The 23453-nt window shown below is 52.2% G+C and overlaps 2 protein-coding genes across 2 annotated transcripts in view; both read left to right on the top strand.

The window, feature by feature from the left end:
* Positions 1-226: 226 nt before the first annotated feature.
* FGF5 (fibroblast growth factor 5) lies at positions 227-10150 on the top strand. The gene is made up of 4 exons (XM_062574981.1): positions 227-671; positions 2449-2775; positions 4006-4109; positions 9803-10150. The coding sequence occupies exons 1-4, from the start codon at positions 227-229 to the stop codon at positions 10148-10150; spliced, it is 1224 nt and encodes a 407-aa protein (XP_062430965.1).
* Positions 10151-20152: 10002 nt separating this feature from the next.
* Positions 20153-23453, top strand: part of CFAP299 (cilia and flagella associated protein 299) — a 219008-nt gene continuing 215707 nt past the window's right edge. The window contains exons 1-2 of the mRNA XM_062575099.1: positions 20153-20245; positions 22364-22488. Coding sequence (XP_062431083.1) covers positions 20153-20245; positions 22364-22488 — 218 coding nt within the window. The remainder of the gene's footprint in view (positions 20246-22363; positions 22489-23453) is intronic.

The raw sequence follows: 23453 nt of genomic DNA, 5'->3' as shown, positions 1-23453 counted from the left end.
CTCTCAGGCCTTCACCCCACCCCACACCCCCTCACCTCTGCTCCACGCAGGAGGTTCAGCCTTGGGGCGGAGGGGCAGAGCGTCTGGGTACCATGGGCTCTGCCCCACACAGCCCCTCGTGATGGAGGGTGGTGGGGTGGTGGTGGTGGTGGAGGGATGCCCAAGGCCTGGTACTGCCGCCTGGGGAGTCTCCTCTCCCCTAGGTGCATCAGAGGGGCCAGACGGGATGACGGTGCCTCCACGGAGATGGAGAGCAGAACTTAGGGCTCTGGGCACCGAAGGTCTCCCGTCGCTGCACGGGGGAAGCAGCCCGGTGTGGGGCAGCGGGTGCCAGCCCCCTCCACGTCCGTCTGTTTTCCCAGCTGGAAAAAAGCTCAGGGAAGGGACCTGGCAGGAGCAGGCCTTCCATGGCTCCAGGCTGAGGTTAAGCCACCCTGGAGCTGGGTGGCACAGGCTGGATGCGGGGGGAGAGCCGCAGCTGCAGCAGCTCAAATGCCCCCCCCCCAGCAGCGGCTGTGCCAGGGCTGCCGCCTCCGCCAGTGCTGGGGGAGCCTCGGGCTCCCACAGGAACGGGGCTCCGGGGACCGTGAGCGCCTGCTGCCCTGAGCCACGGAGCTGGCCGGGGAGCAGCGGGACCTGCCGCAGAGCCCTTCCAGCCCTGGGAGCTTCAGGTTTGCTGGGCTTGAAAACTCGGGCTGCTGAACAGGGGACCTAGTTCTTCCCCGGGAGGGTGGGGGGGTCCGCTAACTGCAGCAGTGGGTGGGCTCATCCTGGACCCCCGCACTGCGCTCTCGACATGGAGGCGAGGTACGGTCGTGGCATCCTGGTATCGCCGGCACTGACACCGGGCCTGGACCAAAAGCGCCCTCGGGAGAGCGGGGGGGGGGGGCTAGATCCTGCCCGCAAGGCGGGCGGGAGGCGGGGGGCTTCGCCCGGCCGCCCGCCCCCCCGAGGCGCCCCGGCGTGCCAAACCGCGCACTGCCATCTAGCGGGACCCGGCCGGCTCCTTCCCCGGCTCCCAGCAGCGCCGCAGGCACATCCGTTCTTCCAGGGATGGCAGCGGAGGAAGCACCGTTTCGGGCTTAAAACAGGGCTTTTCGGCCAAGCGGGGCAGGCCCGAGCGCCCGCCCGCGTCTCGCCCCCGCCGGCGGGGGATTACGGGCACGAGGGAGAGCGGGGGCTCGCGCCGGCTCCGCGCGGCCGCCCCGCTTCCGTCTCCCGGCCGTGGCCGCCGTTCGCGCCGCGGCCTGGAAACGTTTCCCGAAGAAAAGCCCAGCCGGCGTAACCACGCTCCCGCCGTTGCTTTGCCGACGCGGTGAAATGAATCTCCGCGGGCACGAGAGACGAGGCGCCCGCGGGGCCGGGCGCGCTTCCTCGCGAGGCCGCCTGGCGCTGCTCGGCCCGAGGCCCGCCGCGAGCGCGCACCGCGCCGCCAGCCAGCTGCTTTTTTCCTATAAACGGAAGCGGAGCAGCGTACGCGGCGGCTTGAGCAAAGCGAGGGCCACGGCTCTGCATGAAGGCTTTCGAGGCAGCGCTGCGTCACGGCCTTGCCATATATATAAAATATATATATATACACACACAGACATATATGTAAATATATATGTGTTTTTAAGGGCTAGTTAAAATAGTGGGGGCTCGCTTGCCAAATTGGGGTAGGGGGGAAGAACAGGAAAGCCCTGCTCTTTTTTACCGCCTTGCACTGCATCAGCACTTGGAGTATTTGAAATTAAAGATATTGCACTGACGAACGGACGCGAGTGGAGATGACGCGAGCCGATCCACACGCGCCCAAAAGGCCGCCTGGGGGTTTGCTTCGTCGGCGTTTCGCGGCACCAACCGAGCTACACCGCCCTGGGCGACGCGTGACATCCCGGCGAGCTCGCTCGGGGCCGCTCGGCTCCCGCGCGCCCTCCGGCAGGCCTCAGCGCTCCGGCCGCTTCGCCGCTGCTGGGAGCAGCCGTGTTTCCCGTATATACATGTACCTCGGCTATGCTCGGTGCCCATATGTATATATGCATATGTGTATATACATATATATATAAAAGCATGCACGTATATATATATTTATGCTTTCTTAAACGCTTGGGAACTGCCGCCGCAGCACCGCGAGATCGCTTCGACGCACGCCGCAAGCTGCCAAGCGCCCGGCGAGAGGGCTGCGGGGCGTTTTTGCCGCCGGGCGGTGGAGGGGGGTGTTGGGGGTGGGGATAGGAAAGCCCCCCAAGGTCGGCGGCGGGGGTCGGCGGCGGAGGCGGGCGCGAGGCCCCGGCGGTGCTCGGCGCTGCGCAGGTGCGTGGCCCCCGCCGCCGCCCGCTATAAATATCCCGGGGGCGGTGTCTGCGCCCCCCCCCCCCCCGGTGCAGCGTTTCCTCCCCCCCCCCCCCTTCCCCCCCCCCGCGCTTCCCTCCGCGGCCCCCGGTGTAACGCTGCCGGGCGCGGAGCAAGATGCGGCGCGGCGCCCTCCCGCTGGCAGCATGAGCCTGTCCTTCCTCGGCCTCCTCCTCCTCGCCCTCCTCGCCCGCGCCAGGCGGGAGCAGGTGCCCGGCGGGGCGCCGGCCGGCCGCGCCGCCCCCGCGCCTTCCTCCTCCCCCTCCTCCCCCTCCTCCTCCTCCTCCTCCTCGGCGGCGGCGGCGGCGGCGGGGCCGAGCCGCTTCCCGCGGAGCCGCCCCGGGCGCCGCCGGGGCCGCCTCTACTGCCGGGTGGGCATCGGCTTCCACCTGCAGCTGCACCCCGACGGCCGCGTGGACGGCGCCCACCACGCCGGCCCGCTCAGTGAGTGCCTCTGTCCCGCGTGGGGGGGAAGCGGGGGGGTCCCGCGTCCCGCGTGGGGGGCGCGTCCCGCGTGGCCCTCCGCCCCGCTGGCGCCCCCGCGGCTTTCCACCCCCGCTGCGGCGTGGCCCGGGCCCCCCGGGAGCACGGCGGGTTCGAGCTGGCGGGGGAGGCCGAGCGCGCGCCCCGGGGCTTGGCGCTGCACCCCCGGCGCCCTCGGGGGATGCTCGGGGGGCACGTCCGACCCCCTTCGCCTCTTCCCCCACGGCGGCTCCGTGTAACTTTTCCACTCGTTCCTCCACTTCCTCATCGTTGGAGCAGAGCGATAGGGATCAGCTGGTTTTAAAAATAGGAGCCAGGCTGATATTCCCTGGGGCAGGAAAGAGCCGGGGAAGCTCATTGCTCGCGGCTGCGGTTTCCCGCTGGAGGGGACGCGACGGGCTCACGGGGAGCTCGGGCAGGCCGGTCCCGGCCTCGCGCCGGCAGCGCTCCCGCTGTCGCCCGCCGGCCCTGTGCCGGGAGCGACGGCGGCGCCTTCCCCCATGGAGAGAGCCCAGGCACGGATGCAGCAGAGCTGGCTGCTTGCACCCGAGCTGGCCGCGGGCGCAGGGCGCTCAGGCTGGCCCGTGTTATTTGCAGCTCGCTCCTCGTTAATCTGAGATTCCTTTACTTTTTCTTATTTGTATTTATTTTTTTCCTCCCCCTCCTTGAAAGGCGAGCGGGAGGTGTCACAGGCTACAGCATCGCCGGCTCCGTCCTTGCGAGACGGAGCTGATCCGACCTCTTTCCCGCCCGGAAGCGTCGCTTCCTGGGGGGCTTTGCGCGGCGCAGGAGGGAAGCGGGGAGCACGGATGGCAGCGGCGTACTGAAGCCCAGCCACGCAGGATGCGGGGGCGGTAGCCTGCGGCCCAGTCTCCTCACCGTGCCCCAAGGCTTTTCGGGGAAAGAGCTCGCAGAGTGCGAGGAAAACGCCAAACCGGGTCGGAGCTGAGCCGGCCCGAATGGAGCCGTTTGCCCAGCTCCGCCAGTGCTTTACTGTGCCCGGTCCAGACCAGCGTCCAAAAACGCAGCTCCTCTGCGGCCTGGCTGACGGCCGCGATCCTCGCGCGGGCTGAGGGGCCGGGAAGCTGGGCTGCTAGAGTGGAAATGCAAGCGTACGAGCTTTGTTTGATTTCTTTCTTTGTCGCATTGTGAAAAGAACTGTGATTTATTTTGGGATTTCTGTCATCCTAGGTATTTTGGAAATATTTGCTGTGTCTCAGGGGATTGTAGGAATACGAGGAGTTTTCAGCAACAAATTTTTAGCGATGTCAAAAAAAGGAAAACTCCATGCAAGTGTAAGTAAAACCCAAATTCTCAGTATGTCTTGTTTATTAGAGGCGTTGCGGCGACTGCCCACGTGCACGGCGGCGTGGGAGGCCCCGGGGCGCCGCGCAGTTTGCATGGCGCCCGTGGGCTTTTGTGGTGAGCCGCCGGCGTCGGAAGGACGTGTTGTTCTTTGACTTTGCTTTTGCAAAAGTGCCGTAGCAGCACGTCCCATCCCCTCAGCTGAGCAGGTAGCGCAGCCAGGGCAGATTAAAAAAAAAAAGGGAATTAAGGGAAGGCAAGGATGCGTTCGCTGGAGGGGCAGGACGCATTACCCATGGGTGCCAGCATGCCTTGGAGCAAAGCCCCAAATCCCCTTAACGCCAGGCAAATCCCCCCAGCTCAGCCCGGGAGGACAGGGCCTGGGGAGCGCTGAGCCGTCCTCGCCGATGGCATGAGCGCAGGCACAGTTGGGTTAGCGGTTTGCAGCAGGTACATCGGTGTGGTACGTAGCAGCCTTGGTAGGGGCTTGGAAAAAGCACAGTAACTCTCATTTCTGCCTGTTCATTTCATTCTGTTTTAGTTTTGCTGTAGATCGAATTAAGTTTTTTTTTCCAGTTTTTAAATATCAAATGGATCCTGGGAGTTTATTTCATGTCCTTTTTAAAATCGAAGGTACTGCTTCCTAATTTATTTTCCTGTTCATCTTGGAGATAATGTAAACATAGATTAAAATAATTGCCATGCTGACATAGAAATCATCCTCTCAAACATCTTACGGAGGACATTTTTAATGCAATCTCTTGTATGACCTGTCATCCAAATTGGTTCCCAGAGCGTTAATTCAGGGCTGGCAGCGTGGAGGCTTTTCCGCTGCAAAAAAGCGAGTTCCTACCCCTGTGGTTATGAAATAAACTTCACCGTTGTGAAGTGATATTGCTCGTACTTCCCCTGCTTGAGTCCACAAATTGCTTGAAACGGAGATTTATGAAGTCACCGCTCCTTCCCTTGGCTCTTATTGGAGTGTTGCTCCTGAAACCTAATGATGCTTAAAGGATGAGCGTATCATTGTTTATTTTTGCAAACGAAATAGCAGCGGGGGCATAGTCCAGGGGAAAGCAGAAATGGCTACAAGGAAGCACAGGCAGCAAAGAGGGAAGGAGAAGGGATTGGCAAAGCAGAGGCAGAGGAGCAGATAGGAGGTTAAAAATAATACCAATAAGGTAAGGCCGAAAGAGGAGCGAGGCTCCGCCGAGGGAGGGCATCCGGGGGTGGGCTGGGGGGGGATAAGGTGCCGCATCGGTGCTAGAAGGGCGACGGCTGGAGCTGCCACGATCGCGTTAGGCTGCTGCGTGGCTGCACGTCGCCCGTCTCGGGGGGGGATTTTAGGGGCCCGCCGGGCGCCTGTGGACCCCAGCCTGTCCAGGCGAGCGGTCCTGCCGCGGGAACCCTCCCGCTGCCCGAATTAACCCGGGGCCTCGCCGGGGCACGGCTGACGGTCGCCCGGCGAAGCCCCGCGTTACGAGCGGGCATCGGCGAGGCGGGCCGGGCCGCGGGGCGATGCCTCGCGCAGGTGCGAGCGGCGAATTTGTCGAAACCTGACCCAAATGTCTACGGATTGCCGGGGCTCAATAACGCCAATAAATGTGGAGCCGGCATCTGTTGTTCTTTCCTGGCTTGGCAGGATAAAGTTATTTCATGGCCTAATGAGTTTTCGACAGTACAAAGCGAGTCCTGCGCCTGTCACTCACCGCCGCGCTTTGATATGGAAGTCGCCACCGCCGCTGCTGTGTGCCGGACCGCGGATAAAAGTAATTCCTGCGGTTATCTGGGATCCTTCGCAGCCCCCTCTGCGGGCTGCGCTTTCTCGGAGCGCCGCGCTTCACGCTGGGCCCTCGCGCGTCTTCACGGCAACTTTAATTAATTTATCAAGTGGTTCATTTTTAGACGCTGGATTCAGAAAATAATATTGCTAGCGATTAGCAGTTCCGGACGCAGATGGCTCCTTCCTCATTTCTAAATCCTCAGTTACATGTTTGAACGTTATTATCATTAAATGGGCGAGAACTGGTTGGCATTGACTTCAGGAGGGGCGCGCGCGAACCTGAAAGCAGCGGTATTTGTCTACAGGGGTCTAAGGTAATTTTCCTTTCTTAAGAACTGGGCTGAATTAATAATTGCCAACCAAATGCCTTGGTCCTCGCTTGGGCAAATCTCCGTTGAATTTAATTTTAAAATTTAATTGACTTCAGGATTGCTCTGTACGGCTGGGTCCGTCTTTCCTGCGGAGCGGCTCCTGAACTCGGGCCAGCGTACGGCGGCAAGGCCGGCCGCGAAGCCGCCGGGAGAAGCGGCCTGGCGCGGCTGAAGCGTTACCGACGGCGGGCTGAAAAGCTGAAGGGCCGAGGCAGCGAGAGGACGAGGGGCTCGGGCCCGCAGGGGAAGGTCCTGGCTCTCGCAGCCGTCCCGCTGGGTCGTGCAGGTGCTGTGCTTTTTTTTCTTTTTCTTTTTTTTTTTTTTAAGGCCTTTTTTTTAGCCTTTTTTAAAAGCCCTTTTTTGCCCTTTTTTTGCTTTTTTTTCTTTCCTCCCCGGGAAAAGAGCTGCATGTTTCTCAGCAGCCTCCCCTCATCGCAGGGCCTGCAGGAAAACACAGCAGCAGCAGCAGCAGCGCGCGGCTCGGCACGGGAGAGGCTCTTGCCGCGGGGCACCCGTCCCCACGTGCCGGGAGCGGGGCACAGGGCTTAGCCTTCCTCACCCTCCCCTCCTCTTTCTCATGGCAGCCCAGGTGCACTCAGGAGCCTCCCCGAGTCCCCTGGGTCTTCAGCCCTCATCTCTCGGGAGCATTTCCCCAGAGAAGAGTTCAAGCACTTATTTTATTTATTTATTTTTTTAATCTTTCTCCTCCTCGGAGGCACCGAAACCTGAGCCAGGTGGCGCGAGCATTTTTGCGCGGCTTCCTTAGCGCGGCCTCCCCCGACGCGGTTCCGTCCCCCCCAGCGACGCGGGGCCGTGCCGAAAGCCTCGCTTCAGCTTCCCGAGGGATCCAGCAGCTGCGAGCTGCCCGTCCGCGCCCGGGTATGCGGCGTCGGCTCATGTTCGCCGCGCTGCCTGCAAAGCCAGCCGGAGCCCCTCGCGGCAGCGGCGGCGGGGCTGGTGGCCCGGTCAGCCTCGAGCCCCGAGGCAGGGGAGGCAGCTTGACGTCCTCAAGCGAAACGAGGCCTGTTCTTGCCATTCACCCAAATCCCCCCGCCGTGCCGAGGCAACGCGGGGCCCGCTCCTGCGCCCTCGCCCAAGGGGCCGTCAGCGCAGCCGAATCTCGGCTGCCGGGCAGGGGAGGAGCAGGCGGGGCTGGAGAGCGAGCAGCTGGGTGGCAGGCACCCACCGCGTGGGGCAAAGCCCCCAGCAGCGCTCCCAGGGGGGTCCGTCGTGCCGGGGAGAGCGCCTCCGTGCAGCCCTTCCCTGCAAGGATGTCCCCCCTGAAAGCGTAGCCGCAGGGTTGTGTTTGAAATCCAGGGAGATCACATCCCAGAAAAATACTTCGGTAGGTCAGCGTGCGATGAGTGTAAGAGTCGCGAGGGTCGGCTGCTCCTACAGCCTCCCCGCAGAGAGGCAACGCTGGGCGACGTGGGGACACCCGTGCCTCGCGTCTGGGCGCCAAGGGTTTCGGTGCAGACCTTCGCACTGAGAGGGAGAGCAGTCGCGCGTGGGCGAAACGTGGCTCTGGGGAAGCCAAGACACGCGGTCAGTCATGTTTCATGATCGTGTTTCTTCTAAGCGAAGAGCAAAAGGCAACTTAATGCTAAGTGTTACGTGGGGAAAAAAGGGTACTGTGAGTCAAGGACACTGTCATTTAAATCGTAGGACTTGACTTCTCTGGTTAAATTAGGGGCTTAAAAATGACACTAAGCCAAAAGGATGTTCGAACTGGTTATAAAACACGGTTTGGGTTTTTCTTTGTTGTGCATTCCCTTGGACTTGTACGCTAAAAAGCTCAGCATCTGTTTCAAAGTAATAATTTGAATGCTTTACTTGGCAATCAGACTTTGATGCACCAGAAATCATTTTAGAAGATAACATGACACCAATTCACATTTTCTTTATCAGATTAAAAAAATGGGCAAGTATTTCAGAGCAGCTGCTGAAGGATGCAACTAGGTATCAGAATGCCACAGATATCTGGAGCTTCATGGCTCTATTTTTGTATTTCTGCATGTGCTGGCTTTTTTTTTTTCCCTTAACAGTAAGAGCATGTTCTTCTCAATATATACAGCCTTTCCTCTGAAATAACGCATGCTTAGTGTTTTGTGCTCTCATTTCGGGCCAGCAATTGCTTGACACACGTTATATTTTCTACCTGAGGTCTGACCATAGTACAACTCTTTATTCCTGCTTACCTGGCAGGCCCTAACCCTGCTTCCTCATCAGTCTGCCCAAGAAATGTGCTTTATTTTCTCAGGCCAAGCAAGAGTCAAGCTGGGACTTCCCAAGCTGGCCAGGCCACGTCAGCTTAGCTTGGCTTGGCCGGCAGCTGGTGATGGCGCCCATCTTGCCTCCTAGGGTGACACTGATGGTGTCCGTATGGGTGATACCAATGTCCAAGCCAGTCTCTAGAAAGCGATCCCATTTCTACCGAGCAGAAGTGAGCCCTCAGCACGTACTTATTTTCTAGGAGGGTGGGGAGCTGAAGGCTTCCTGAACATTAGTGTCATTCAGCATCTCAGCAAGGTTGGGTCCTTTGTCAGCCGGAGCTGCAAAATCTGAACTTTCTATTTTGGAGGGAGCTTGGTGCTGTTGCAGCATCGCTCTGGAGTTGTTACCTGTTCTTGCTTTGATGGATGTGACGTTGTGTGAATGGAGCTGATGTTTTACAGAGCAAGACATGATCTGCTCACAGTGCAGGAATCAGCAGGGGATGTGTGTGTGCATGCGTGTGGATTCAGAGCGGTCGGTGGCACTTGGCCTCAGGCTGGTTCGAGGGGTTGTGCCCAGTTCAGATGTGCCTCATCCCCCGCTGTTAAGTCAGAGGGAGCCTTTTGCTGTGGTAGTCGAGGAGGCCTCAGGAGCAAATATGACTGTCCTGCTCATAAGAGGAAGCCCTCTCTGGCTAGAAGTAATTTCTTAAGGTTATCAAGGGATAAGAGGCCCCAAGTTCATTTAAGGAAAAAAAAAAAAAACAGTACAATCAAAACTATGCTCAGTGAAGCAATGAAAATCTGCATGCAAATTGCCTTTCCAGATTATTAAGTGATGATTCAGTGCAAAAGCAAGACATGTGAGGGTAGGAATTTAGATAGAGTGAAGGGTAGGAAGGACCTGGTATTTCCCAACGGGGCTGCTGCCCAGCAGATAAAGAGCCTTTTCCTACGTCCTTTTGGTAGGAAAGACAGCAGGAGAAGTCGCGTATGAACGCTGCAGTTCCTGAGCCACAGGCCAGCGAAGGATCGGTTCTTGCAGCCTCAATTCCCGAGGAAGCCCCAAAAAGGGTGCTGAAGTGAGGCTTTTAAGGATATGTTGGTTGGCAGACTTTCCGAAATGCGGGGCATCCAGTGGCCTGGGAGGGAATTTCTGAGCACCCCTCAGCACTGGAGACCGTTTGGCCATTCGTTTTAGGAGCCCTACACGCAGGCGAGCAGCGGTGGCCAGCCCTCGAGCTGGGGAAAGCCACAGGGGGTTGGCGAAATACCCGCTTTTCGGTAAGCTTCTCTGTCTGGGTTTGCCTCCCTAGGCCAAGTTCACCGAGGACTGCAAGTTCAGGGAGCGGTTTCAGGAGAACAGCTACAACACGTACGCCTCCGCGGCCCACCGCAGCGAGCGGTCGGGGAGGGAATGGTACGTGGCCCTCAACAAGCGGGGCAAGGCCAAGCGGGGCTGCAGCCCCCGCGTGAAGCCCCAGCACGTCTCGACCCACTTCCTCCCGCGCTTCCGGCTCGTCGAGCAGCCCGAGCTCGCCTTCACCGTCGCCGTCCCCGAGAGGAAGAAACCCCCGGCCCCCGCTCCGGCGAAACCCCCGGCGGCCACGCCGCGCAAAAATCCCGCTCCCGTCAAATACCGCCTCAAGTTTCGCTTCGGGTAGGCGCTGCGCGGGGGAGCTGCTCGGCCGGGGCTGGGGCAGCCGGCGTGGGAAAGCCCCCGCCGAATCGCCGCGTGGCAGTCAGGAGCAGGACCTGGAGCCCCGCACCGAGAAGGCCCTTGCTGCGGTTCGGAAGGACGTGGGAAGGCTTTCGGTTTTGCCTTAAATAGCTTCCTTGGGTGTCTGTTTTGGTTTTTACTGTCCAAAGCGTTGCAACTGTACTGTACCTTTGGAAGCACAGGCTGGAACTACTTAACTTTTGCTTTCCAAAGAATAGACTTGTGATATAGAGAAAATATTTTATCAACTTTTGGTTAATTTTGTTGCTGAAAGAAGCAGAAAGGTACCTCTATGATGAACTTATTTTCTTACCTTATTTTAGCTGATGACACTTGTGACAATCATTTGCGTACAAGAAATGTGTTCAGCACCAACATATTACATACATTTTTTTTCTCTTGCATCTCTGCTTTGCTGCACTTTTTACTTCTGACCATACCTCAAACACGGTAGATGCAGGTCTGTCAATTTAAAAATCTTATTTCTTTACTGTTATGAATAAACGTCTCACTTCCAGAACAAAATAACAAAACTAAGCCCAACACATTCACCTTATTGGTGGTATTGGGTGGCGAGGGTAGGGGAGGTCTAATCCTCTTTGGCAATACTTTTTCCTTCCTCCCCCTGCCAAAGGTTTCAAGTTTGGGGAGGGGAATTTTTCCTAGAAAAGCAACCCTGACCCTCGTCTTGTCTCTCCTACTCTTTCTTGAACAGCTGGACGAGTAAGTCTTATTCTGTCATCAAAGTATCCCTGGGAAATCTGTGTTTAAAATACCTCTGCCATGACCCTGTAGCATTCCTGCTATTATCGGTCCGCAGGGAGGGAGCTGCGCTACGGGAGAAACGGAGGGAAGCGAGTTGGTGTATCGAGTAACAGCCATAGCACGGGATCGAACGGGGCTGTGGTCACTGCACAGGCAAGTAAAAGCTTTCCCGAGGCGCCTGCCCCAAAGGGAAAGGGCGCCAGCCCGGGACCAAAGGGCCAGCAGGTCGCTGTCGCGATCCGCCCAAATCCCAGCTCTGGATGGAGCAACACGGATTTATGCCGGGGGGTGCTTTGGGCTTGTTATCACCCGGCACGGGGGTAGCTCTACGGTGCATTAGTTCCTATGGTTTACAGGATTTATTTATTTTTTTATTGCATTAACATTCATAATACATTTCTCATAAAAAAGGAGAAAGTTTTATAGTGAATGTGGCAAGATGGCAATAAACAATGTTGTAGCTACTTGAATCTTGGAAGTATTTTTTCCCACTGAGGTAGCTGTATGGCTTTTACTGTGGAATAGTTTTTCAGCTGTGTTATCCATGAAGTAATTATGCATATGAAGTTTTTATCAGCAGTTAGCTGTGTTAGGTATGTAAAGAAAATAGAGTCAAAATTCACCAGTTAAGCCTTAATAGAAGTCTAGCTTGGCTTGCAATAGTAGCACCCGTACTTAAATTACCTGTGCAAGCGTTTTAGTTGCAGATCAGCAATAACAAAGGCAGGCAGTGCTGTCTAGCGTTTTACCAAAATTTGATAATCCTACAAAGTTATTTCCATTTAAAGCATCGTTTTCCACCCATCCTCATCTTGAATGGTGTCTGTGTGGATGTATCCGTCCTGTTTGGTGGGGAAACGGAGCACACTCATAAAGTGTTTCTATTTTTAATAAAGGGAAGTAAATGATTTTGCGTAAGGGTGTACAGTATACGTACTGGAATGGATGATGACGCTGGAATAAAATATAATCATGCTTCATTTTAAAACACGGTTGTGTAATCTCTTGTGGTCTGTCTGCTGTCCTAGGTTTTCTCCCGAACGTGAAAAATGAAGATTGCTAAATTAGCCGCTACACATGTTTTTGTAAGAGGCTTTGGCAGACATGATATCGTTGACAGGATGGAGTGAAGCAAAATTAGTGCACATGCTCCCTTTGTATTACATGCTCCACATATTTTGCGCTGAGACAAACCTCCCAATCACTTATCTTGTGCAGTTGTTTGGACTTGATTAACAACGGCAAAGTTAAAGCAGAACAACGGTGTATTATGCACCCCAGTGCCCAGCAATTTCAACTGTGAAAGCCCAACTACAGATTTAAAAAATTCAAATAAGGCTTCTTATCTGCAGTTTCGCAGCTAGGCACAATTAGGTGTAATTAATGCTCAGTGAAGCATAGGGCCACCTAAATTAACTAATTGAATGAAAACATTTGCAGAAGACGCACAATACGGCGCCTTCCTCAGCCCTAAGTGGCTGGGGCACGCGACGTGCGGAGAGTTGGGCCGAGTGTCTGTAATGAGACCTCCCTTTGCAGCTAACACAATAGCAAATAACGTGTCGCGACTTTGCTGGCATTTTTTCCTCTAAGAAAAGGTGAAAGAGGTTTCTTGTTTTTAAATGTTTGCCAATAACCAGCCTGTATGACAAAAAAAATGCTTCAATTGGTGTATTCCTTGGCAAAAACCATGCCAAAACCTGAGCTGCAGCAGCGGCGTTGAATGTTTGCTATAGCAACTACATGAAAATAAAGATTGCGCTGTTCTTGGGGCAGCAACAAGCTTGTGGTCAAGTGGAGAGAGAATCTGGGTTTTGGGAAGCCCTCGACCCAGAAAGCACCAGTGTGCAGCTATCCCCATCAGGAAGCAGGAAGGAGCTGTAATTTCTGTTATTTCTGTTACCAGGTATCAGCATGTTTGGGTGAAATCTGGCTGGGGAAGCAGCACGATGCTGCTTTTTTTTTTTTTTTTTTTTTTTTTTTTTTTTTTTTCCCCCTCCAGGGGGCAACTCATGTTTTCTGAGCAGTGTTTTACCTTCTGGAAGGTTTCCTTCTTGTGCAAACACCCTTTGCATGAGAGAAGGAGGATTGGAGAGCCTTGGTGTTTGGACTAGCGATTGCCTTGGAGATACAACATGAGAAGTGGCGCATGAAACACCAGCTAGAGCCTCAAAAATCAGAGTAGTGCCCAACATGTGCCCCCAGGGAGCCTTGCACTCTTCTGGCCCTCGGTTCACCTTTGCTGCCGCTGATTTTCTCCCATCCCTGCCCCTTTTTGTCTTTTTACACCTTCTCTCCTCCTTGGTAAAAGCTGCAGGGCACAGGGCTGCCTCCTGGAGCCACAACACACTTGATATCTTCTGTAGCCTGCCCACGCGCTTGCTGCTCAGGTGTTCAGGGGTAACTGCCCATGGTCTCACCCCTCCTGCACCAGTGAAGGTATTTCTTCAAGAGCTGAGGCCACCAAGGGTGTTGGGGGCAGATGAACACTCAGTAACTACTTTTTTTTTCCCCCTTCTGCTTCAGTCATTTTGGTCAAGCCATTATCCCTATTGCTCATTGCCCCCTCAGGAGGGGCAATAAGAGCCTTCTGCCTGGTCTTGTGTGGGTGAGAGGGGAGCAGTGTGTATCTGGGGGCTCAGCACAGCTTTGAAAGCCTCCTGTCACTTCAACACAAAATAGTTGTGCTGCAAAGGCCATCGATGAAACGTTTACATTGAGCTTTCGGTTTCTGTCTTGCTGGATCCTCCAGTCAGGCTGGAAGTGTAAGCACCAACAAGCCAATAGCCTGATAGCAATAAAATAAAGAGGAGGAAATAAGGAGGACTGAGGGCAAGGAGAAGAGAGGGATTTGTCGGGAGATAGCAAAAGAACCATGTGGGAATGAGGAAGTGAAGAGCAGGACAGCCTCCTCTCTGGTCAAAGATGAGGGATATCGGGGCCGGGGAGGGGGGAGCCAGAGGTGGCTGAGGGTCTGCCGCAGCACCTGTGGTAGTGGGAACTGCAATGGACAACTGCAGTTGCCAGGCTGTCTCCATCATGTTGTTACTGAGCACAGGCATGGGGACAGGATAAAAGAAGCCTGCAAGGTGCAGGTGGCTGGACACCACTTAGGCTGGTGATGGCAGTGGGGGGATTTGAAAGGCTAGGTAGCGGTCAGCACGGGGCTATTGCTGCTCTTTTGAGGAGACGATCTGGGAACTCCTGCTGTCTCCCTCCAGAGCTGATACTGGGAAAGATGACTTTTCTAATCTGCAGTATCGAATGGCCTCATGGTCTTCGCCCCCTTCCTCTTTGGGGTTATGAAGACTATCTGCCTACCATGCCACTTCATTTGCCTCTTGGATGAGGAAAGAGCATCTATGTAGGTATGCATCTCAATGTCTTGAGTTTCCCAGGTGCCTGGAAAGCTCCAGTACCAGGAGATGCATCCACCACTGCCAAGAGAAAGGCCTTGTTCCCCTCAGCATGAGGGGTGCTGTACCTGTATCACCACCCTGCAGCAAGGGAAAGAAGCAGCCCTGCCAGTAGGTATGTTGTGTTTGTTAGCACATTGTTTTTTCCCTCAAACACAGGCTCCCTTTTCCTTGGCAGTCCCTGTTCTCAAGCCATCACCAACATTTGAGCTGCCTCAGAGGAGACGGTGACTTGCCTCGCCACTGCAGTGACGTGCATCTTGGGCATGGGGAGGCTGCATTTCTCTGGAGAGCCTCGCAGCACTGTCTCCAGCCTTTCCTAAAACCATTAGCTCCTAACTCTTTGCCATGCAGCATCTATTTTTAATGTGCTGTTCTTTGCCTCTGCCCATCTTTCAACTTCCCTCTCCTGGGATTAAAGCAGTCCTTTTCCCTTCCCTTCCTTGCCAGGTAAGAAGAAGCTGATCTATCACACACAACTAACATGTATTAGCCCTTAAAGCAGATCTCCTGGCACTGCCGAACCTCCATTTGGTATTTGTTGTTCTATTATTACAGTAATTATTACAATATAACTGTTATAGTTAAGAGCTAAATACTATGACAAACAGCCACTTGGTGACAACATGAGAGGAAAGACTAATTCAAATCACTGCAAATCAAGTGGACTTAAAAATTTCTCACATTCTCTTCTGGCCATACTTCACCACTAAACTTAAATAGATTTGCTTAATATAAGAAGACTGACAGCATGGAGAAATTGGCTAAGTATCTTACAAGGAATTAAAAATAGTCTTAGAATTCTGATTTAAAGGGAATTACAACAATCAAGGAACCAATGAAGAAAGTCAAAGTGTTTCAGTAGTTTGTTATTTTAATAGTTAGAGAAGATGTGAGGAAACCTCTTAAACCCTGAAATGGGAATGAATTGAAGACGAGACACAAACACTTAGCTCCTTGATGAGGATTTCATGGCTGTAGACAATTTGAGACACTTTTAAGCAGTCATGTTGATTTTCTTAGTGCATTATATTTCTTGTATTTGAAAAGTATGTTCAGTGTCACTTTACTCTTATTTACAACTGCTAATTAAATTTAAAGCTTTTGGGCTAATTTTTTGTTTGTTTGTTTGCCAGCAGAATTGAGGTCACATTGGATTTGCTATTTGCTCTCTGAATATGGTAAGTTCAAAAACAGCTAAGAAAGTATGCGTACTCTTTTGCGCTCCAGCTTCAAAGGAAAGGAGGAGTCTCGACTGGATTTCAGCAAAGAAGGATTTTTCAGAGAAAGTATGAAATGCTGTGATGTTTCTCTTCTTATTTCATGCTTGTTTGTGGAACTTAGGCTTCTGTAATGTCCAGAGTATTACTCCTATGAAATCAACTTTGGAAATGGTATGGTTGGTATTTTGACTTAAGGGAGGAAAAATTGCTATGACAGTTCAGGAAAAGAAAACAGGCACAGATTCCTGCTTCCTAGTCCAAAGACATAAATTATTATGTCAAGATCTCATATTTCATTTGAATGGATTTACAGTTTGGACTTCAAAATCGACAGGACTAATTGCTAGAATCTTAAACAGATTTTTGTGCTTAGCTTACACAGAAGCTCTTCCTGTTGCCATTAAATCTTGTTGTGCATGGGTAAAAACCTGCCGAGGACATATTTGATTAACAGTGTATGAATACTAAATGGTGGGTGCTACATAAGTTAATAAGAATCTGGGTGCCTATTATTTTTATTAAGGTATCAATCTGCAGTCAAAACCCAGTGACAGCTCCTTGAAGCAGGTGATTACATGTGCATAGTGAGGGTGGCTCTGTCCTAAAAAGGGCTGCTGCTTACGCAAACAGAACAGAGAACAGAAGACAGAAAAAGGCATTATTTTGGATTTAAAGATGAAGTGATGAATTGCAGGAGTAAAAAGATCTGGAAAACTTTTGGCTGGGGACTAAACATAAAAGCTCTGGCTGCCAAGCCGCAGTTTGGACCCTAGCTATGACTTCAAGGTTGCTTTGTGGAGTAAAGGAGGACTCTTCTGGCTTGCTTTCCACCCCTGGCACAGGAGCGGATCTGGTCCTGCGTGGCGGGGTGCTCTCAGTGGCTGTGTAAGGTCACGCGCTCTTGTCCTCTGCAAGCAGCAGATGCCCTGCCACCCGCTCACAGGTCAGCAGGAGATAAGCCAGCCGCTTCTCAAGCTGACTAAGAATCATTCCCAAACTCTGTGGACAGGCCAGAGTGTGTGGCTGGGTCTTCAGGTAGGGCTGCTGGGCACTCCCACGGCATGGGGGGAAGGTGCTCCCTGGAGGAAGGGGGCTTTGCTATGCCTCTTTTTGAGGTGCCTATATTGCAAAGGGCTGGCTGAGCTCAGGGATTCGGTGTCCTGGGCGAGGGTTAGGGCTGCAGCCTGGGGTGCCCCTCCTGCCCTGCCGTGGAGGTTTGCATTGACTGTTGGGATTATGGCTGGCTCTACGCAGCCAGCTGTGAGAAGTGAGACAGGAGCCGTGTTTCTGTTGGTGGTGTTTTTTTTTTTTTTTTTTTTTAGCCAGGCAAGTGAAGCAGAATGAATGTTTTTTCATTAACATGTAATCAGGACAGACTGCTGGATTTCCTTCAGTGACGGACCAGAAGCCTGTGATTCAATTTTAATCAATGATCAGCTTCACAGTAGGTCTGATATAAGCATCGCAGTGGGCAACATCTCAACAGCCCTGTGAAATGGAAGCCAGACTTCCTGAGTTTCCCCCCTCCCTCCCTTCAAACAGATGTATAAAGTTAACCATTTGCAGGACATGCTGATGGGCACAAGGCTTTATGCCTCTTGCTTGCCTCTGAACTTCTTGTCTGCAGTTCATCACATCTAACTCCCCCTCCCTTGTTCAATTTGTGTTTAGAATCATTTCTTACTCCAGTCTTTGAAGATAGCAAAAGACTCAGACACTGATTTGAGGAAGTATTACATGGAGAGAGACTCAATGTCTCAAGTTCACTTAAAAATCACAAAGTTGGGAGATGTTGGCACAAATTTTATCTTTAATTCTCCAAGAATTATCTAACTCCCTTTTCGCACTATAAAGTTGGTGTTTTACCCCAACTGGCTTACTTGTCCATTAATACCTATGAGCATGTAGAGCTGGTGTTAGCCAAAGGGTACGCTGTTAACATGTTACCTCCCCTAAGGGAATAATTGCAAATTGAATTTATTAACCAATGGAGGAAACACTGTTTTAAACACCTCTTATTTGAAGAATTTCGACACTGGCCTGGGGTTACTGGCTTTTTTTTTTTCTTTCCACCATCTCTGAGTTAATCTTGTGGTTGTAGTGAAATGTCATAAAACAAAACTAGAACCAAAGCTGGAAAACAAATGAAGGGAATTCATACATTGTTTTCCAAACAATTATAAACTTCAAAGTAGGCACAACTGTGTGCCAAGAGCTGGATCCCACATTTACACGGTAGTTCACACCAAAAACTACAAGCCATTTTCAAGCAAATGCTCTGTGAGCTGTTGGGTGCCGTGCAGATCGTGCATGGAGCAAACTGGTACCGTTCCAGCAGTTTAGTTTTTACCCTGTTATCACCAGGGCTATGCTATACTGGGGATGTTGTGAGAAAATGGGGGGTAGACACCTGTGAAGATCGAGGTGAGATGGCTGGAGGAGGAAGGAAGGAAGTTTGAAGGTATGCATTGAGTAACTTTGAGGGGTTGGGGAATCCAAAGAGATATGCCAGTCCTCCAAATTGGCACTATGCTTGAGGAATGTATGAATGAGATGCTGTGCATGTACTGTGCATGTCTTTAGCGCTTTGAATCCTTCCTTGTTTTCATGTAAAATGAAGAAGGCTTTGGGTTTGGATTCTGTTGCAGATCTCATGTTTTAAAACTTCTGAACTGAAAAAGAAAAAAAAAATCCCACCCCTGATCATATTCCCTGATGACAGCAAAAGCTCTTGGCGAGGATGAGGACGAATTGGGATCTGGAGCTTGTCACCTGCCTTTTGCCAGCTTGACATGAGCTTTTGCAATCTTTGTTCCACCTTGTCCTCAGTGTGGAAAACTTTTCAGTATTCTCAGCTTCCAGGAAAAAAAAATGGTTCAGTAAGAGGTCACAGCAGGTTATGCTTCACAAGCTCTTCCAGACTGTCAGGTCTTTTCATTTCCTTCTTGAAACAAAAGGACACAGTCTGGCTGACAATTATATCTGTTCCTAAAAGGATCTACTGGCAAAATGCCTACTGTGACTCTCTCTTCCCCTCCTCCCCTCAACTGCTGGGGTTCAAAAATCAGTCTATCAATTTCTTTCTTACAATGCCTGAATCCCTTCATTCCCCATCCCTAAGGCACCCCTGCAGGGGTATATCATCTTCTAAATCTAAATAAATATTTTCTTTGGTAATAGAGTGCTCCTCCCCCTTCAGTTCCTCATAATTCAGTCCCAGTGTTTCACAGACCAGATCCCTGCCTGATATCCATTGACAGAGCTCCACTGAGGCGTGTTCAGGAGCTTTGGCTTCAGGAGTCTGTGCACTCAGCTACGCACAAGAGTTGTCTGCCTTCAAAAAGGGCTGCGTTATCTGTCTCTGCAAGAGGAACCGGGAGTGCTGAAGACTAAATGATTTTGTTTTCACCTCTCAAAACTGTGACAGCCAAAATGTTTGCACTTAGAATGGTGGCCTAAAATGAGGCAATTTCATCTTTTATTTTTTTTAAGCTCGTGACGTAAAGTGTGCTAGTCCTGTGAAAGTTTAAAGTGAAGGCTGCAAGTGCTTGCATTGATGGGGAGAAAGAAAAGAAGGATAAAGGATTAATTGGTTTTGCAATTTGCTTTTGCTTTTGCATTTGCCACGGCTCTTGGAAGGCTGCAGCTGCTCAGTTACCTCTGGTTTTCTCCAGGGAAGAGCTAACTGAAAGACAACAATTTTGATGACAAATGCTATGGTGCTCTGGGAGACGGCTCAGACACAGGGCTCTCAGCCACTCGCCGAGGTACTTCCGGGGACAATTAATCTGCCCTTATACTGAAATATGAACTGTGGTTGTACTAATAAAGAATTGCAAATTCTGTTACTAATAATAGAAGCCTCTGAGAAAGATGGGAAAATAATCTTGTAGCCATTATCTTCCTGGTGTTTGTTGCTTCTGTTTGCAGTGGGCTGCTGAAGGTGCGCTAACTTCATCCTTTCGTTTGTCCGTTGTCATTCTTTACACAGTGTTTCCACGCTGGACCTTGTTTAAAAATGCCAGATGGAGGCATTTCATTTCACAGTAACCTCCTCAACTGTTCATTAGTGGTATTTTCCCCCTCACAGCTAACATGCAGCCTTTTGGCCCCTGCCTCCATATATAACATCATGCGTAGGCATGAGAGCAGGCTCCTGCCAGGCCTCAGTATTTCTATTTTTTTTTTTAATCTTTTCACTGTTATTTGATGAGTGGCACTTATAAAATAAAAGCAAAATAATAATAATATATTTAAAAAAAACGCTCGCCAGAAAGGTTTTTCAGAGGATCAGGGCCTAAAGCACCTCACTGCCGCCCAACCGTCGCCTAACGCCCCAGGAGAAGGTGCTAACGGCCGGGGGCGGGGGGGGGCGCGTGCCCCCGCCGCGCGCCACCGCCCTTCCCGCCTCCCGCGAGCTGATTGGTCGGCGCGGGAGGCTCGTGCCGCTAGAACCGTTGGAAAGGGGCACGTGCCCCCCCCCCCCCCCCCCCCCCCCCGCGGTGCGGCCGTTGCTAAGGACGCGCGCGGGTGGGCGGCAGGATGGCGGCGGCTCAGTCCCCAGCGGAGCGTTTCGGCACCTACGAGGAGTACCTGGAGTCGCAGGTGACGGCGCAGGACCTGTATTACCTGGAGGTCAGCGCGGATGTGGGGAGGAAACACCCTGCCGGTTCCCCCAGCGTCCACCGGGGCGGGCTGCCTTGTACCCCCCCCCTCCCCCCGCCCGCCCACCGGGTCTGTGGTGAGGAGACAGCGTCCCCCGGCGAACCGCTGCTCCCTCCCTACGTCGCGGGCCCTGTGCCGAAGGTGCCCCTACCTCTCAGGTGTGTCGTTATCATAGCTAAATCACTGCAATAGGAGGATAAAGTACCCCAGCCCACATTTAGCTTATAGTTCAATGATTAGCTCTTTAGGGGAGTTGGACAAATTTTATCTTGTGATGCTTTCAGTATCCATTAACTGAAATGATCTCATTAGTACCCCCCCCCCATTGGGGAATAAACTGCATTACTGTAAACTAGTGTCTCTCAAGGTGAACTATCTCCACTGGAGGAAGGTAGCACAGCTTTTGTGTATGGATAAACCCTGAAAACTGTATTGGAGTCTGTCAAAAATGCCATCCCTGTGAAAGTGGGAAAAGAGGCATGCCAGTGGTGTTTCTGGCTCAAGTTCAGTTTGACAGACAAGGCAGGGCTAGCCAAAACAGTGGTCTGCTCACAAATGAACTTGTGAGCAAGTGCAGGTCTGGACCAGAAAGCCTTTCATGTGTGCAGAAGTTTATTAGGTACTGTTTACTGTTAATATCCACCCTGAGAAACCAAGTATGGCAGCAAGCACCCCCATTTGTCTAGTTGTATGAAAGGACACAAAGACAGTGGGGCTGGCTTTGATATGCAAAAGCAACATCAAGTGAAGATTTTAGGTAAGCTAAGATTTCCAGTGCGTATGAAGGATTTTTTTTTAGGGTGAGTTGTTCCAAGGAAATGTGTAGTTCAAGAATTCATATCCCAGTGATATGGAAGGGTGTTGACTGCTGAGATTTTTGACCTCTAAAAATGCTATGAATTTGCAGGATTTGCCAGCAATCAGTTGAAAACACTTTGGCAAAAGTCACAAAAGATTTTCTTGGAAGGTGGTGTTAAAAATGGTTGCCATTGCTTCTATGTTTGCTTTTAAAAGGCAATTATCAATCCTCATTTGTTTTTATAAAGCAGGAGAGAGCCTCTCTCTGAAAAGTTGGCCTGAGCACTTGTATGGGGTGGAAGTCACAAGTGGTATTTCCTGTGGCACTTTGCCTGGTAGGGCTTATCGGGTGCCCCTACTTCAAAAGGAAATACCTCATCTCTAGCTCTCCTGCTTTAGTGCTGAACTCATCAGTGCTACTCTTCTGTGCGAGTGTTATTTTAAATGTCTAGCTGGAAACCATGTTAGATTCCTGAGTTAGCTGTTTAACAAGAGATGAACCTGTGTGATTACAAGTGGCAGAGGAGTGTGAGTCCTTCCCTGAGGTTTAGATGTGTAGCAGCTAGAGGAAAAACTGGATGGAAACTACAGGGCTTCAGCTGCTGGCTTTTCTTTGCTGCTGCCTTGTGTATCATAGGCGTGCTAGTGGATTTAGTGGTATTAAACATCTTTGATATCCAAAGGTCTCTAACAAGGTTATGCAGAACTTTTTGATCCTTTGGTATAGATATGGTTATTAGGGTGTAGTGCTTTTCAGGCTTCAGCTCTGGACACTGTGCAGACCTCAGCTGTCACGCCGCAAGGTATGGCTTGCGTGTTTCGTATTCTGCCTGTGCCCTGCTCGACTAAAAGCTCTTGTGTGCATGCACTCAGCTGGACCCAGGGAGGCTTTCTGCAGGTTACCTTCATTTGCTACTGCAGGTTTCCACCTTTTGTTCAGCCGAGATGGGGCGCAGTGTTACAGTTCTGTGTGTTGCCCGCCTAAGGCGGCCATAAACTGGAGCAGCTGTGTCAGCTGCTAATTCTGATGCGGCCAGCAGAATATCCGCGGAGTGGTGCGTCTCGGGGGCCGGGGGGAGCGCCGCCGCAGGTGCGCAGCCCAGCGCAGAGGCGGCCCGGCCCGGCCCGGGCCCCGCCGCGCCGCTGGGTGGCGGCGTTTGCTCGCGGTTGCGGCGGCGCTCGGCTGCGGCGCGGGCGGCGGGGGGCTGCCGCCGCCCCGGGCTCGGGGGCGTCGCAGGCGGGGGACCCGGCACTGACGGAGCCCCCTTGCCTGGCCTTGCCTTCCCGCAGAGCGAAGTGGTGGCGCGGCAGCTGGTGGAGCTGGGCTTCCGCGGCTCCGGGGACGTGCTGCGGCGGGAGGACTTCGAGGCGCGGGCGGAGGAGGCCGCGGGGCTCCCGGGACCCACCTCCCAGAAGTAAGTGCCCGCCGGCGGCGGCAGTGCCGGATCCTTCGTGTGCTGCAGACGTTCCTCGTTAGATACCTGTGTCAGGACTTTATAGTAAGAGGTTTGTTACTAGTATGACCACTACACAGCTGTGACTAAATGCCTTTCTTCTAGCCAAGTATGTCACACCTGAAGTTAAGTCCTGCCTGTAAAGACTTCTAGAGATTCTGTGGGGAGGAGTTACTGGAGTGGGGTTTTTCTTGTTTTTTGTTTTTTTTTCTTCCCCCCGCCTTGTCACTCTTACCCTTGGTTGAAATGCAAGTCAAGGACATGCAAGAAAAATGTGAATACTTTCCCTGTTATATTGTTATCTCTTTGGCCTCAAGTTGTTTCATGTGTTTTATTTCATTCATCTTGCCATCTACGTGTCAGTGGTACATAAGCGATAGTTGTATTTAAAAATACCTGACTATAGCTACTTAACAATAAAATAATACTTTTTCTGTGGGTTGTCCCTCAAAAGTTGGAACCAAGAAATTGCTGCTTTCTCTCCACTTCCGGGATTGTTTGTAAGACAGGGAACATAGCAACAGAAAAGAGATGGTCTTTGAAAAGAGAAAAGCCTTTATTGCTCAGCTGTTGTAAGGCCTCAAGGATAGAGTTTACTGAGTCATTTAGCCTAGAGTTTCGATTGTGTATGCAGGGTATGCTAGTGTTGGTTCCTTGCTAGTGTCTCCTTGAAGTCAGGGAGATTGATTGCTGTGGGAGTATACTCTTAACAGAAGCTACCTGAGGCTAAGCGCTAAGGTTTGAGAACTATCACTTAGTTTTAAAAGGGTCAAACTGGGTGGGGGTCCCTTTGGACATTGTTACAAGCTGTCTGCTCTTTTATGTGGACAATTTTACATCCCTTTCCAAACGCCTTTGAGGAGAGAGCTCATTCAATCTCCAAAAGTCTCTGAGAAAAGAAGTTGAAGCAGTCAGCCTGTGTGAGC

Source organism: Rhea pennata, chromosome 4, assembly GCF_028389875.1.
Source record: "Rhea pennata isolate bPtePen1 chromosome 4, bPtePen1.pri, whole genome shotgun sequence".
Taxonomy (NCBI): domain Eukaryota; kingdom Metazoa; phylum Chordata; class Aves; order Rheiformes; family Rheidae; genus Rhea; species Rhea pennata.
The sequence above is the reverse complement of the archived record's forward strand: the minus strand, read 5'-3'. Positions and strand labels throughout refer to the sequence as shown.

Excerpts from the sequence above, each read along its gene's own strand:
- FGF5 (XM_062574981.1), top strand. The coding sequence starts at position 227 with ATGACGGTGCCTCCACGGAGATGGAGAGCAGAACTTAGGGCTCTGGGC. Across the intron at positions 672-2,448 it reads TCCAGCCCTGGGAGCTTCAG|ATGCGGCGCGGCGCCCTCCC; the intron begins GTTTGCTGGGCT and ends GCGCGGAGCAAG. Across the intron at positions 4,110-9,802 it reads AAGGAAAACTCCATGCAAGT|GCCAAGTTCACCGAGGACTG; the intron begins GTAAGTAAAACC and ends TTGCCTCCCTAG.